Below are 15,462 nucleotides of genomic sequence, written 5' to 3' on the forward strand. Positions count from 1 at the left end.
TGCACACAAAAGAGAGACGGAGATTAAATATTTAAACTTATATCGTTTTATTCCTCCCCCGAAATGAACGTCCTACTTACAGTATGTGTCCTATTTGTGGTTTATAATGTAATATTAAATAAAGAGCTGCCTCTGTCCGAGGTGCTGAAACGTCTGAGCCTCACAAAACTGGATCATGTGCAGATTTGACAGTTTATATAGCTTAATTGCATGTATTGTAATGCACACGAGCTGGAATTGGACAGCAGGAGCGAGATGACTGGGATGAAATTTGTGTTTGTACACTGAGAACAGCGCTTTGACATGCTTTCCCCCCCAAATCCTGCCTCTCTGCCTGCCTGTGTGCGCTCTGGTGTGAACATAAAAAAAGAGAAAAAAAATCCCCGCTGAAAATCAGTGACACGGTTAGTGAGAGAGTAGAGGGAGAGAGAGAGGAGGCGGTGTCTGGTGACCGAGGAGGAGGAGAAAGAAAGAAGGAAAGCTCCCGGACCCGGTCCACTCGTCCTCGCTGCTCCCGCTTCTGTTTTTTTTAGCCGTGAATCCCCCTAAAAGCTGTCGGGTTCTACAACTGGAGCGCCCGGGGCAGTGGACTTATTTCCCCCCGGAATCAGAATTGGACACCAACGAAGTATCCCAGGTAGGTAACGCTCCATCAGTGACTGGATTCTTCCCACCAACAAAGAAATCTAAATTAGAAAGTGAATTGCGGGATCTGCCGGCGGAAGATGAGAGCCGAGACAGAGCTCCGTGGTGTGCGGCAGTTGTGAATTGTGTTGACGCCGCTAATTGCTTTTTAAATTAGCGGAAGAAAAGAAGAGGAAGCTGTGGAGCTGCTGGTTCGCTGTTGCCCATCTGCCGCGGTGACAACTCTCCAATGTTCATAATCCGATTAGAAGGAAAAAGGATCAGCAGTTTGATGAAATGATCACTGCGCGCCGCCACAAACACAGCTCCGTTGTATTGTGTGTGTGTGTGTGTGTGTGTGACACCCTGACCCACTATGCGTCACATCGTGAGAGTTGTGTTTTCTGTAAAGTCACTTCACTCTGTTCTCCGTGCACTTTTCAACATCCTCCGGTCCTCTGGATCGGTCTTCCCTCATCCGGACTGCCTCTAAAATCTCCCCCTCTCTCCTCTCTTCTGTCTGTCTGCTTCCAGAAGATGTTCCTCTTTCTGCTACCTGTCGTGGCTCTCTTGCTGAGCGGAGAAACGCTGGTCTCCGGCAACAGTAACGAGAAATGGCTGGGCACCGTGGCTCAGTACAACAAGGACAGATCCTGGAACAGATTCAGAGATGTGAGTTGCACCAAAAGGATGGCTTTATAATTAGCTTCATTGTGCTTGTTTGTGTGTCCTTCTATGTGTGTGTGTTTATCTGTGCACACTGTGCCCTTGATACACCCTGTGAGTACTTGAGCACTTGCCAGCAGGCATAATCCACCTTGTAGAAACTCAGCAGGTTCAAACCCTGATTGAAAGCCAATCAGACTCATAGACAAACAACATCACACTTCTGCACATGAGGGGGAAAAATCTCGACAGCTTACGGTTCATTGATTTCCCCACTGAGCTGCCTGTTTTCCCTTTGCCAGTGATGACATTATGACATGTCGTCGTTTCATTCTGTTTCAAGTAGCCATACCACAATAACAGGCATTTATTCCTGAAAATGTATTGCCAGTTTCAGTCTGTACAAGCAAATATGAATATGTTGCTTATTATGTACAATGGCATTCAAAACACCTCTAAGGTTGTAGTTTGTGTTTGGTTTTCCTGCCCTGTTCTTTTCTGTTTACCTCACAAACCCTTTACTGTCATCACTCGTCTGACAATGAATTATTGTGAAGTCTACATTGGAGCTCATGTACATACTAAGTTTAAAGTTATGTATGTGGTTCAAATTAATCACTGAGACTTGTTTATTTGAGGATATCAGGTGTAAATTGGATGATATTGTTTTGTCTGAAGCAGCCATGTAGCCTCCACCAGCTAACTAAATGAAAGGTGTAGATATATTGATGCAAAACAGTTTTTTGTGTTGTTTTATCAGTTCATGGTTTGAAAACTGGGTTGCTATATTCTCAAAATGCTCTTGCTAATAGTCAGAAGTAGCCTCCAGTCAATGACTTAACCCCATAAAAATACACCTTAAGCTACATATTTACGTTAAACACAACATATGTAAGTGTGCTTGGTCTGGAACATTTTTTTTTAAATGGGTGGTGTACTTTGAGATAACATCTACATGAATGAAATGTTTCCCAGCAGAACTTGGCATTCTGATGGCATAATAGATGTTGTGGTTTTAATGTTGTTGCAGATTGGTGTTTGGCTGGCAAGACTGCAAGAGTAGTGTTCCCTTACTGTAGATGTAAAAACAAATTAAAACTCACTGCATAGCTTAAATGTAATTTAAATTATACTTTATCACAAAAATAAATAAGTTTTAGCTTTTTATCTGTGAAGTAAATGGCTCTATGAAATCCTGTTTGCTGCAGCTGGAGCACACCAGCTCACCCATGACTCAGCACAAACTCCATAAAACCACCCTGTGCTACACAATGGCATGCTGTGAAGTTGGAGTAACTCAGTCATGAATATTCGAACCAGAAATAGATTCTGAAAAAGAAGAATGATACGGAAAAGCATAGCCCATAAATGACAGGATAAGTTCCTTTGGTTTGTTTTAGATACTAGTGAGTCTGAATCCATGTTTTTGAGACATTTTAATCACTGGCACGCTGCTGTTTCAAAGCGACTGCTTATTTTGCTCATTGTGTGTCATCCGGCATATAAAAAATGCCATAAGGACATGCTGACAAGGTAAAAAGCTTGATTTTCCCAGTAGGGAGCTTTTAAGAAAGGCTGAGTGTATGCAGTACAGCTGGTGTTTCATATGAAGATGCTGAAAGTTTGTTTGAAGTTGTAATGTGATTCTCAAGGGCTAGTTACTGTGACACAAAACACCCAGTTACTCTGCAATAAGACCTAAAATTGACACTTGCTTTGCAGCCATTAACACTCGTAGAACAATATATGTCAAGTGAACGTCCACAAGTTTGTAAAAGAAAACAAATCAGTTTGAATTTGGGGGAAATTAGTTTGAAATCATTTGGAAGATGCTGCCATTTGTTGGTGTTTTGTAGTCTTGAGTTTAAACATTGCAGCTTCAATGCAGAGCTGGAACTGAATGTGAGGGACTCTGTTGGGATTCGCTCTATCTTTGGAATCACACATTCCGAAAGCATCTTTTTCCTGGAAAGCTCATGACCTCCAGCTCTGAGTGTATAACTTCCATCCTCCTCCTAAACGGGTTAGGATACATCTCGAGCTGTTTTAAATAATTCACAAACTGAAGTTAAATCCTGACACCCAGAGACGTTTACTCATGACGTGTTCTTCGAAGAATTAGAACAAGCCTGTGTTCTTTCTTAGAGCAACACAATTTTCCTCTCAGCCCTGAGTCTGACTTCAGCTGGGGAGTCATGGCGAAGCTGAGCTAGCCAACTCTCCAGTCATCATCAGGCTTAATAATGACAGCAGTGCAATCGCCGTTCTTCCATTTGATTCCATACTCTTCATATTACGATGTCGTTTGGTGCCTGCTAACATATTCTCCAGAGATTTCGGTGGAGAGAGGGGTAACTTTGGCCTTATTAGAGCTGGCCTTCCCTACACAGCACTGGAACTGTGATGTGAGAGATGGTCATGGCGGTGTACACTCAGCCAGAGATCTGCTACCTGCGGTGTGTGTGTGTGCTGCCCACTCTTTATTCCACTCTATGGTCTCCTGTGCAAATGAAACTCATTAACAGGAAACTGTCACTGGAGGACAGGAGAGGAGAACAGGGAGGGAGAGGAGGAGCAATAGATAGGGGGAAAGGCTGTGACATTTGTTTAATATTTTAAGCAATGCTACCATCCAAATGCAGTCGCTGATGTAGTTTTTATGTGTGTGCCTGTGTGTGTGTGTTGTGTGACCTATCACATTGGAAATCCTGCTGGTCGCAATTTCTCCTGCAAGACTGGCTGCCGTTATTTTCTCACTGTGTCTTCTTTCCTCCTCCATTCTTTCTCAGTGATTCCTCTCCTCCTCTCTCTGGCACCAACCCCTTTGATATCACATGCAGCAGCACCTAAAGACAATGTGGCTCTGTAGGAATCAATTTCAAACTACGAAACAACCACTGTTGCAACTGCCTGAATTTGATGATTGAGGAAAGCCTGCTCTTGAGGGACAGCGATTGTAATCAGGACTTGCTCTTAGATCCCTTGATACTGATCGTATAATCATAAATGTGGATCTTAAATCATCCTATAGGGCAGATCCAAGATGACTGATTTAGACGCTTGGTGCCAAATCCAGATCACTGCAATCGGTTGAATGTTCTTATGAGCCTCATTTACTGGTCAGTTAATCAGAGCACAACTTAGTATGGTGAAGAATACACAGATGAGTCTCAGGTTCACTTTGCATCATTGCATTCTTGCTCTGTTTTCCCTGTGCATGATTGCTCCCCACTTCTTTCTTCTTAATGTTTTCAGGTTTTTAAGAGCCCATATTGGCACATTTACAGAGCTGCTTGAACAGAGTCTGCATCTAAAGGATAAGGGACATTCATAGAGAAGACAGATGGTTTGTTGAGAATATTGAAGGAAGCCATCTATGTTAAACTGGAGCAGTCATCTATAAACAGATGACTGGGTATAAAACACCAATTATGAAGTACTTATGATGCAACCTTGAGATGTTTCACCACAAGTAACTATTTGAGTAGTTCCACTGTTGTGAAAACTGCCAGTTTCACAACCGTTCACACCTCAAAGCATGTGAGTTTTTGGCAGCCTTTAGTCATGTGAGTTTGGGGTGACGATATGTTGTTGGTACTCCTCATTGGTCCGGACTAAATAAATTGTTTATATTAGATATGAAATATCTTCAAGAACCAAAAATGACAATAATCTTCTACTTAGGCTTTGAGGAATACCATGACCTGAATGAATGCTTGAATGTCTACTACAATAGGTTTCCATGCTTCAGTGTTAAAATAAATATGTAATTCTTTACACTGTACTGCTGCTGTAGCACCTCCTCCCGTTCTCTCGCTGAAAAGCTCTGTTTAAGCTTTGATCATATTAAAGCCACTCCCGAAAAGCCCAGTCTGTTTTGATTGGTCAGCTGGTCCAATGAAAGCGAGGCAAATTACATGACATCTCTAAGTATAGGGGTGAACCTCTCGCCAGAATGACTCTAGTGAGGAACTAATGGCGAATTGTGAGGAATCTGCTCATTCTCTGTTTGACGGCATGTCACATTAGCAGTGGTCCAAATGTGTCAACATAAATACGCAACAGTGTTTTCTGGGGAAGGAGTAGCTCCCATTGGCCGGCTACATGCACAGAAAGCAATTGCATGATGCAAAAAATATGCTAAAAACAACAACAAAAAAAAAACATAATATGGCCTCTTTAAAGCAGTATGGCGACAACATGACGGCCAAAGAGCACAAGAGCACCAGTTTTGACGTGCTTCAAAACTGGAAATGTACAGTTTTTGTGGCCAAGACGTCATTAGACTCGGCGTGACATGAAATAATTGGGACTCTTACAGAAGTGTCAGTAGTGGTCAGTACGAAAAATGGCATGCATCGTAAAAACCACAATCATTTTGAAACAGTGTTTTTGTTACTCAGACTGTCAAGTAGCTGATTATGTTTCACAGGAGGGAAGTTGGACAACCAGCATATCACAATGGGGCAGATGGCTGGGGAAGTCCAGTTAGAATAGTGCTTTATTGTCAAAATGTAAAATCTGTCTAGACTATTTAATACCAGAATTATTAGAACTTTAGTGTAAAAATATACGGTTACATCATCTGAATGTAGAGCATCAGTTGAGCTCCAATTCAAGGACGGTTTTTCAGGTGAATCTCATCTTCACTTTAATCTTTTATTATTCTTTCCATGTGAAGCACAGCTGGTGTTTATAACGGTACTTCTGTCTCTCTGTCGCTCAACCAATTCACTACCCTTCGCTCAATTCTCAGAGTCATGAACTCCACATTTTTCCTCCATACTCCTCATTTTCTTTCTCTATCTGTGAGCAGTGAATGACCCTGTGGTTCCTCATCCATAGCCCTCTCTATTCCCCCCCACCCACCCACACTTTCTCCCCCTGCCCTCACCCGTGACTCCTCCTCTCTGCTGTTCTCCTCTGCCTGCCATGTTTCACTCTGCATCCCTGTTGATGAGCCACTTGCTCCCTCCTGCATAATGCATAAGTGTCCATTTCTTGACAGAGGAGCTGCTGCAGTAGTTAAATTGTCAAAGTTCAGGTGCCTTATCTTGAAAACATCAGGAAAGTAAGATTTGCTCTTTCACATGATTTGGCACATGATTAATAGCTGAACTGCAATGTGTCGGAAGATAAGCGTAATGCAGCGATCGAGACGGTTTTATTATCCAGCCCATTTCTGTTGAGGAAAGACATGCAGTAGGAATTAAAAATGTCCCTTATCATCATCCCATTTTGTCAGCCTAAGAATATTTTTATCAATCAAAAAAAATCCAGTGTCTTTGTTGCTTGTTTGTATAGTTGCGCGGAAATGAATTTCTGACGGTTTGTAGAGACAAAAAGACACATTTGTGGAATAAATGACTGTAGTGTGTAGACAGACAGGCTGGCTGAGCTGGTACAAATTGTCGCTATTGTGTAACTGTGTGTTTTCCTGTACCATGATGATTAGTTGTTTTGTGGTAAATTGCTTCAATTTCTTCCCGTTTCTTTTTGTCTATTATGTTGTATGTATGCTTCAGAGATTTGGTGCAGCTTTTCAGAGGATACCAAATGTTTTTGACCCAGTAAATTGTTTCTTAATCCCTAAATTTGCTCAACCACCTTTGTTGCTCTTCTGCCAAATGACTTGTCGTTGTTTATGCCAACAGTTTTTTCCATTCCCCCCCCGTAGGTTACAGTAACCATTTTAATTTTCATAAGCTTTTATGCAAACAAAGTATAGCTGCAGAGAATGAATGCACATTTGTATGCAGCACTGAGTTCAACTATGTTTCTGTTTGTGACAGGGTCAACTTTGTTGTAAGCCTGCAGCTGCCTCGTGTTGTTGGCTACATCAAAGTGTTCCGCTGAGTAACAACAGAAGATCTTAATAACCAATTCAAATCTGGAAGCAAAGTTACAGCCATGAAGCATCAAAGTGTAACTACACCGATTTACACTCAAATGGAGGCATCACTGTCAGCAGACTGCTGGGAGACATTCACCTGCTCCAGCTCTCCTCGCACAGAAATCCAGTCCTTATATTTGGAAGTTAATTGAACCTGAGGACGCTTTCCTCAAGTGTTCTTAATAGATAATTATCCTCCTTCAGTATTTCTAAATTATATGCCTAATTACTTCACCTTGTTCACCTCACATTTAAAGCTGCTGCCCACAATCTTATATATCGACTGCAGTGAGGAGAGGAAATACTGCGGGATTTGGCACAAAACTATTTATAACATTGCAGTATTTGTGAAAAGCAAAGTCACAAAATTGAATGCATGCAATATAATAGAAGTGTTTACAGTTTGGATAACAGTGTGAAAATCTCCTCGTATATTTGCTGTTTTACAGACTTGTTAAATCTATCAGTTAAGACATTTTATGGGCTGGGGATTGCTGAGCTGGCCAGTTTGGGTCAGCTCTGCTATTCCGGCCTGAATGAGTCCATTATTGGTCTGTATTTGTATTGTGCAAGGAAAGATTTTGGAAGTTTGTGCTGAGGTCCAATTAGTGTTGGAGTTTTTTAGCATGAGCTTAAGGTGGTCACTGTAAAATACATGTGTAGACAATCGTACAGATAAAAAGTGAGCTTAGAATATTACTATTTCTACTCTTCTTTGTATGATTTTGTGTTAACTTGTGTGTTTTCATGTTGGTATTGATATCAAATACTTCTTTGTACCAGGCGAAATGTGTGCATAGTTTCAAAAGCTGCTAAACACAGAAAGTTGTTCATATTTGCAATGGGAAGGTTCCTTTCAGAATGTATTTCTCTACTGACTCCTGATTTGTAATGTAATGCATGGTCTGGCCTCTATTAATGCATGTAACAGTATGCATGTTTTTTATACCATATGTTTGTGCATTTTTTAAGTATTGCATTAGAAAAGTTGATGAAAATGGCAAAATTTTGATGAACGTCTCCAGTTTTGCAAAAATGTTTTTGCCCATGGCTTGAGGTGGTTTTTGAATTTCCTGCAACAGAGTTAATATCCAGTCCCATTGTAGGACTTTTTCCTAATCGCTTTGTTTCTGAAGTGTAATTTATTGCCCTAAATTGCCAGGTTTGTTTGTTTGGCTAGACCCGCTTAGCCATCTGGCATCTATGCTGACAAAGTTCACAGACTGATCAGCAGTCGGCTAACAGATGGGTTACGAAGACAACATGCAATTCAGGAAATTTAACTCGAAGGCATTCAAGGTTAGCTGCACAAAAATATAACTTATAAGTCAAGGTGTTTCTTTAGAAGTGGAGTCTTAAGGGGTCAAAAGCAGCGATGTTTTCTATGAATGTGAAATGATCTTTAAATTTCCAGTATTCCTGCTCTGGCTGTGTGTCAATTCAATCATCTCATGCCATGTCATGTGTGGACTGTAGGATACAATGTCTGATTAGTTTACTAAAGATTTGCTTTGTTTTAAGTCAGTGGCTCATGGCAACTTAATGATGCATTTTTTACTTAAGTAATCTATTGATTTTAAGAATGTAACTGTATTCTGATTACTACCTATCTGAATTGTTGCTGCCACAAAATACAGCTGTTTTTGACAGTCCTCTCCTCCCCTGACAAAAAAGCTGTCACTGCCATTCTGCCAGCCTCACTTTTATCCTGAAGAAGTGGAAAAGTTGTCTTAGCTCTTCTGAATCTGTTTTTTCCCCTCCCAAAATAGGATTTTCTTGTCCCTGTGCTCCTTCCACACTCCCTTTTTTCCTACTGAAATCCTGTTTTCTACCCTGCTTCCATGCTGTCAGGTATACAGAAATGAACAAAGTCGTATTTGTGGTGGACTCTGAATGGTCCGCTGCTTATTTCCTCCTACATTTGTGTAAATGCATGCCATCTCCTGACTGTCCATTCATTCACTGATGCACCTGGTGGCATGGAGAAAGCTTAGTTAACAACTGCTGTGTATGTGTTTTGTAGTTGTACTGTAATTGTCTATGTTGTGCGAAGAACGTCAGCTCGTTCTCACAATTAGAATTAAATGGTGACGTCTTTTAACAGCAGCGTTTTCTTTTCTGAAAAGTGGAGCTGCCAGTCACTGTCTATCAAAAAAGTGGACTGTGTCTACAAGGATTTTTGAATTGCCATTCTGCAACAAAAGTGTCTGACGTGATGCTGCTATTTTCAATTCAACACCGGTTCATCTAGTAGCTTGTTTTACATGTATCTATTTTGCATTCATGGAGGAAAGGGTTTTGCTTAGCATTGCATGTTCTTTTTCAGGCCCAACGCATTCACACCTGGGAGCATCCCTCTGCTTCCAAATTAAATGGTGGTCTTCTGTATATCTATTTTTGTGCCCTAATGTGTGTGTGTGTGTTCTGATTGGTTGGCTGTATGGCTGGGGGGGAGGGGCGGCCTGCTGTTTAGAGAAGCAGCTTAGACGAGACGAACCCTGGAGTCACCTTCACCTTCCCTGACGCGCACACACAAACCTTCTGAGTGAACACTATCCAGCAGACATACAGTAGTTCCGTCAATTAATCGAAATCGTAGCTGAACACCTGTCATTCTTTCTTATCTCTCTCCTGCTCTGCCCTCCATTTCTCATTCTCCTCTTTAGCCGCCTCTGTACCTTCTCTTCATGCACTTTGTCGTCGTCTCCCTCTCTCCTGGCTCTTCCCATTCTAATTCCTGATGAAACAGTGCCCTTCAGAATAAACCAGCTTCTTCTGATGCTTTCTGCACCTTTTATCCCATTTTTCCTCCCATGTTCTCTTCTGCATACATTTTTCTCACTTTGAGGTATTGATTTCAAATGAGAAAATTCTGATTCTAATCTCTGCTCTGACAGACTATGGTTGTTGATGTGTGTAGAGGGACAAATTTTAAGGCATCGTTGCAGCTGCAAGTGCATTTTTCTGTGCCGTGTCATATCTTTTTTTACACTGACTGTCTGAAATTGTCTGTGTCTGTCTTGCTCATGTATCTGCAGAAGATGTGATGCAGAAATACATGCACACGGGGTCCCATCTACTGTGAAACTCATGGAGAGATCGATCACTAAATTTACTGGGCAGGGTAACCCTGATTGGAGCTTTCATATAATCAATGGGAGTGTAAAAAGGCTGGAAAACAGATTTAAACACACACACACACACACACATACAAACCCAGTGGAGGACAATTCGGTCACAGGAAAGACAAAGGTCACTCTCCCTGATGACCAGGATGAATAGATTGTGAGGTGTGTTTGTGTGTGCGTATGTTGGAGGGTACAACAAAGAGACAGACAAAGCAGGGGAGCTAAAGGATTGCCAGTAATTTTGGCTACTGATAAGAAAGAAGAAACAGAGAAAAAAGAGATGGTGGAAGAGGAGGAGCTTAAATGTGAAGCCCATCAACACCGTGGGCAGAACAGATGGACAGGCACGGGATGGAAGGATAGAAGAAATGTGGAATTCATCATCAATACAGTGTGTGTGTGTGTTTGTGTTTCAATAAGCTTTGTCGTGGCAGCCCCTCAAAACTTCATTCTTTCTCTGTGGGGATTGTCTTTCTGTCGGCCTACTTGGCGCTGATATGAAGCTGTCCTGCTAAGCTGTTGATTCCTTGAAGAGATGCTGTCTGATTTGCTGCTTTTGTTTGAAGATGCACCAAAAAAGAGACGCCACCAACACAGCACAAGGAAAATACCTGAAATACTGCTAGTTCTGTAGCTCTATTTGGATCCCTTGCTTCCAGCAATATTTTATCAGAAGGCTTATATCTTTTCAACACATAATCCGGTGTCTATTCTTATACGACTGATTGCATTGGCTTACATATATTGCACATGTTGAACTAATATTTATGTGTAGCTGCTGGCATTGCTACCTTCAGTAGATTACAGTTAAGTATCACAGATTCTGTGTACTTTGTGTACTGCTGCGGACAGGGCTATAGGCAGTGTCCAGAATCCTCAGTGTCTACAGAGGCTTATAATCGATAGACCCCCTAATGTTAAGGTAAAATATGCATGATTTTGAATATAAATGTAGCAATATTGAAAACGACTATCTGCCATGTAGAGATACAATGGAGGAATGACATCTCACACTCAAACTCTACTTCAGTTGTCATTCTAACCACGTGACATGAGAACAAACAGTTTGACAGCCTAAGAAAAATATATACATATATAAGTATTACAATGAGGGGGGAAAAAACTAGGTAAACAATACATAAAACCTATGTACAATATTGCACCATGTACAACAGCAGCAAGAAATGTAAAATAGTCAGTGCAGCAATGGAGGGTAGCAGCGTCCATAAGCTACAACAATTCACCAGATGTAAATAACATTAACGGTGTCAGTGTTCCACCATCAAGACAATCTGTGAAAGTGCAGAGTGAATTGAAAGTGTGTATGTGCAGTGTTCATTGTGGGGAGAAGCAGAGTAACCAGAGTTTCTCTATTCCATGTTTTGGCAGATGGCTGGCCGTACATGCATCTTAGTGCATGTGAGTCCCTCCCTTTGAAACTGTTGGTCCTCCCCATGCTTATAAACAGACGGAGATCATCACGAACTGAATTAATTTACACTCCTTTCATTTCAACTGAATGTGAGTGTCTACTGCTGTTTTGAGGCTTTCCTCTGCTGCTTCTTCTCCACTTGTCTTTTTAACTGTGTTTCCACACAATGGACCACTCCAGTCCATCCACGAGCCGACCTGTTCCATCCACGGGTCTGCTTCGGTCTAGTGGAGCGTGGAAGCGGACACAAAAATAGTTGAACAGACACAAGCGGAAAAAAAAGAACAAATAGGAGAAGTCAAGATGATGTTACTTGAGGTGACAAAAAAAACTTGCTATGGCCATTTAATGTGACTGAATAATTTTCTGTTGGCTCTCGCTGGTTGTGGAAGTGTGGTCTGAGATTCTCGTGTTCGAGTGATATCCAATAGTTCCGAATGCTGCACAAAGAACTTTTAGACTGAGAAAAGCTTCATATCCATAAAAAAATACCAAAATTCTTGCAGACTAATTTTCTGCCAGTCGTGTAATTTATTATTCAACTAATGATTTCAGCACTGCAACAGATTACGTTTCCAGTGTTAATATGCCATTACCCTGCATGCAGTAGTTATCCATATGCCTTCAAGCTGTGCTCCCTGTATTTCTAGCATATTTCATTTCCATGGCTGTTGTTAAAAATCTGCATTATATTAATGATAGGCCACAATCTTTCTGTCAACATATGTCTGTTATATTGTAGAATTTTCACTCTTATGTAACAGCTGCTTGTAAGGAGGCAGGATATCTGTGTGTGTGTGCGTCCATGTGCTGAATTGTACCTCTGCATATCTTGCATAATAACAAACGTATGTCTGGTTTCATGCAAAAACTATGCCTAGCTTGTTTTGATGTCTGCATGTCAGTGTTAGAATATAGACATATTTATATACAGTATGTCACAATAGTTCTGCATGTGTTTGTGTGAGTGTTCCTCTTGCCACTGCCATTGATGGAGCTGTCACCCCCGCTGTGTGCCGGTTCTAGTGTGTGATCAGATGTGTCTTTTTTGTCTTCAGGGTCTGGCTCCCTCTTTATCTGTCCATATGTCACTGCTTGATTTGTCTTCTTGTAATCGGGTTTGTAAGTGTACTCTGCGAATGGAGATGAGCAATAGCAACCTTATTTGCCTGCTTGTTGCTCTGCCAACTAGAAAGTTACTGTTGGCACACTGACAGCATTGTTGTGGTGGGAGTGTGAGGTCTTGGGTTCATGCCTGCTGCTGCCTGCTCTTTGATTCATTGCTTTTCTTCTTTGAAAGCTTTTATGTTAGAATATAGCCCTGGAATGCCACCTAACAGATGTCTGAAATAGAATGCATATTATTTTTATATGGCAGCTAAGCTTTGTATTTGGGAGGCCCTGTGTCCAGTTTTTTAGTGAGAAATTTGTGCTGAAAGAAGGGAAATGAACAGTGGAATGGAGAATCATTGGATGTAGATAATTCGACTGCAAAAAAAAGGAATGAACATTGAAGTGGGGTGACAAAGAGAATGTTGCTTTTGATTATTTTGGATTGATTTCTCTTCATTATCTCAAACGCACCTTCTTTTCCTTTGGTTTGATGTCTCAATGATTTATATAAAACAATATTTTAGCCGCTGTGCTCGTGACTCAACGGTGCTTTGAGCTAAATCTGAAAAGGAGCATGCTCACAATGACAATGCAAGTATTCTGATAGAGCAGATAAACTGTTCATGTGTTTGTCAAACTTTCAATTTGTTAGCAGCACTAATAGTGTGCTAGACACTTAAAAATAAAAAGTATTAGATCAAAAACCAAAATATTGTTTGAAATTAAATGTGGACCTGATGATGGCTCTAATTGAATAGTCAGGGGACTGAATTTATTCCAGTCCATCCTCTGGAGAACATGAATTCCTGCTCTAAATGCCATCCAAAAAAGCCGTCAAGCAAATTCATTCTCAGCCACGAATCTGATGATACTAGGGATCAAGTCAAGAGATTACCCGTGTCAGTAGGATTCATCCTCTGGAGAACAAGAAAAATGTGTGGCAAAGTCCATTTCTCAACATATCTCTGCAAATTGTGGACATGCAGACTGACCATGCGTGGCTTTACCGGTGGACTCTGGAGAAGCTATAATCAGTTATTGATTGTGCAATATAGAAGTGTCTGATTGTAAAAAGCTCAACAGAGAGAGAACTGTGCACCTACCACACATCGTTGGAGATAAAGGTTTATCCACAGGAACATGAGCACAAGACGACAAAAGATAATTCTCAGTGTTGTTAGATTTGTTTCTCTTTCACAATAATCTCTATTTGTATGGTGTTATTTTCCTGGCACGCTGTGGACCATATTTTCCTCTTTCCACTATCATGTAATGAGGTTTATCTACAATTCATAAACCAGCTTTATACCAAGATTGATTGTATATGCCTGGCTCTGCTTGTTTCCTGTAATCACACTAGCTGTTACTGAGATGATGAACACAGTCATCGCTTCGCCCATCGTGATATCTGATGCAGATAATCGTATGAACAGCCTTCAAATTACACGTCAGTCTTTGGAATAAATTGTTTGGCTACATATTGTGTTTTGGCTGCGGTCTAATCAATTATGTAATGCACTGGATTTCATTTGCAAGTGGGCTGTCTCGCTCAGGCCACATTTGAAACTAGCCTTCCCAGCCACATTGTGAAATAAGTAGTGTGTAGCTTGTTTTCTCGTTTTCCACACCTCACCAGTCCTCTTTTCTATCAGTGGCAGCATGTCTCCTCCTCCTTCCTTGCTTTCTCTCCATCTCTCGTTCTGATGTTTATTGTCTCTAAAACCATGTCAGATTGAATTGGTCATTATCTCATTTTTGCCCCCCAAGGCCAGGGATACAGTTACTGTTTGTGTGGGTTTGAGAGACATCTTGTCTGCTTCAATAATTCAGGAGGTTTCTGCTACTGCAGGTCATGTGATGCTCCGGGGAGACTAAGAGGGGGAGAGAGGAGATAAGGGGAGGAAGACATCGACACCAAATGTGGCAGATTTGCTCCTTGCAGCAGTTGGTGCCTTTCCGCGGCCTTATGGGATCATTTTTGTTGCTCTCTACTGCTAACTACCCATAGCATCATGTCTTGAAAGTTCACATTTTACTCTTAAAAACCTTTCTCTTGTGAATCTTTGTGTGACATTTTGGTTGAAAGCAGCATCTGCAAGAATGCAGCTTTTTACCAATCTCAAAATCATCTATAAAAGCCTGCAACTAATGATTATTTTCAACATTGATTAATCTGTCAGTTATTTTCCTGATTAATTGACTAATTGTTTGGAAACATGTTGATCATTGCTTCCCAACGCCCTCAGTGACATCCACAAATATCTTATTTTGTCCACAACTCAAAGATATTCAGTTTAGTCAGAGAAGAGTAAACAAACTATAAAATATAAGCATCTAAGAGGCTTGAATCACAGGATTTGGGCCTTTTTTCTTAGAAAATTGCACAAAATGATTAATCAATTTTCAAAATAGTTGCTGATTAATTTAATAGTTGACAACTAATCAATTAGTCGTTGGAGCTCTGCTACATAACCAGCTCCTAAGGTGCCCATTGTCTTGATGTTTCCTCTCAAGGTTTTTAATTCAGTTGCACAAGATGAATTGTACGGTGTTCTTTCAGATATAAGCATTTGTTCGAACAACATTTTTTGATGACGTAGAATTCC

At 40.9% G+C, this 15,462-nt stretch overlaps 1 protein-coding gene across 2 annotated transcripts in view; it reads left to right on the forward strand.

The window, feature by feature from the left end:
* Window positions 1-409: 409 nt before the first annotated feature.
* Window positions 410-15,462, forward strand: part of spock1 (SPARC (osteonectin), cwcv and kazal like domains proteoglycan 1) — a 128,617-nt gene continuing 113,564 nt past the window's right edge. Inside the window, exons 1-2 of one of the 2 annotated variants that reach the window (XM_051954618.1) lie at window positions 410-637; window positions 1,159-1,296. In XM_051954618.1, coding sequence (XP_051810578.1) covers window positions 1,162-1,296 — 135 coding nt within the window. In that variant the 5' untranslated portion in view covers window positions 410-637; window positions 1,159-1,161. The remainder of the gene's footprint in view (window positions 638-1,158; window positions 1,297-15,462) is intronic. The other variant, XM_051954619.1, reaches the window with a different exon arrangement.

The sequence above is a fragment of the Acanthochromis polyacanthus genome, chromosome 10 (assembly GCF_021347895.1).
Source record: "Acanthochromis polyacanthus isolate Apoly-LR-REF ecotype Palm Island chromosome 10, KAUST_Apoly_ChrSc, whole genome shotgun sequence".
Classification (NCBI taxonomy): Eukaryota; Metazoa; Chordata; class Actinopteri; family Pomacentridae; genus Acanthochromis; species Acanthochromis polyacanthus.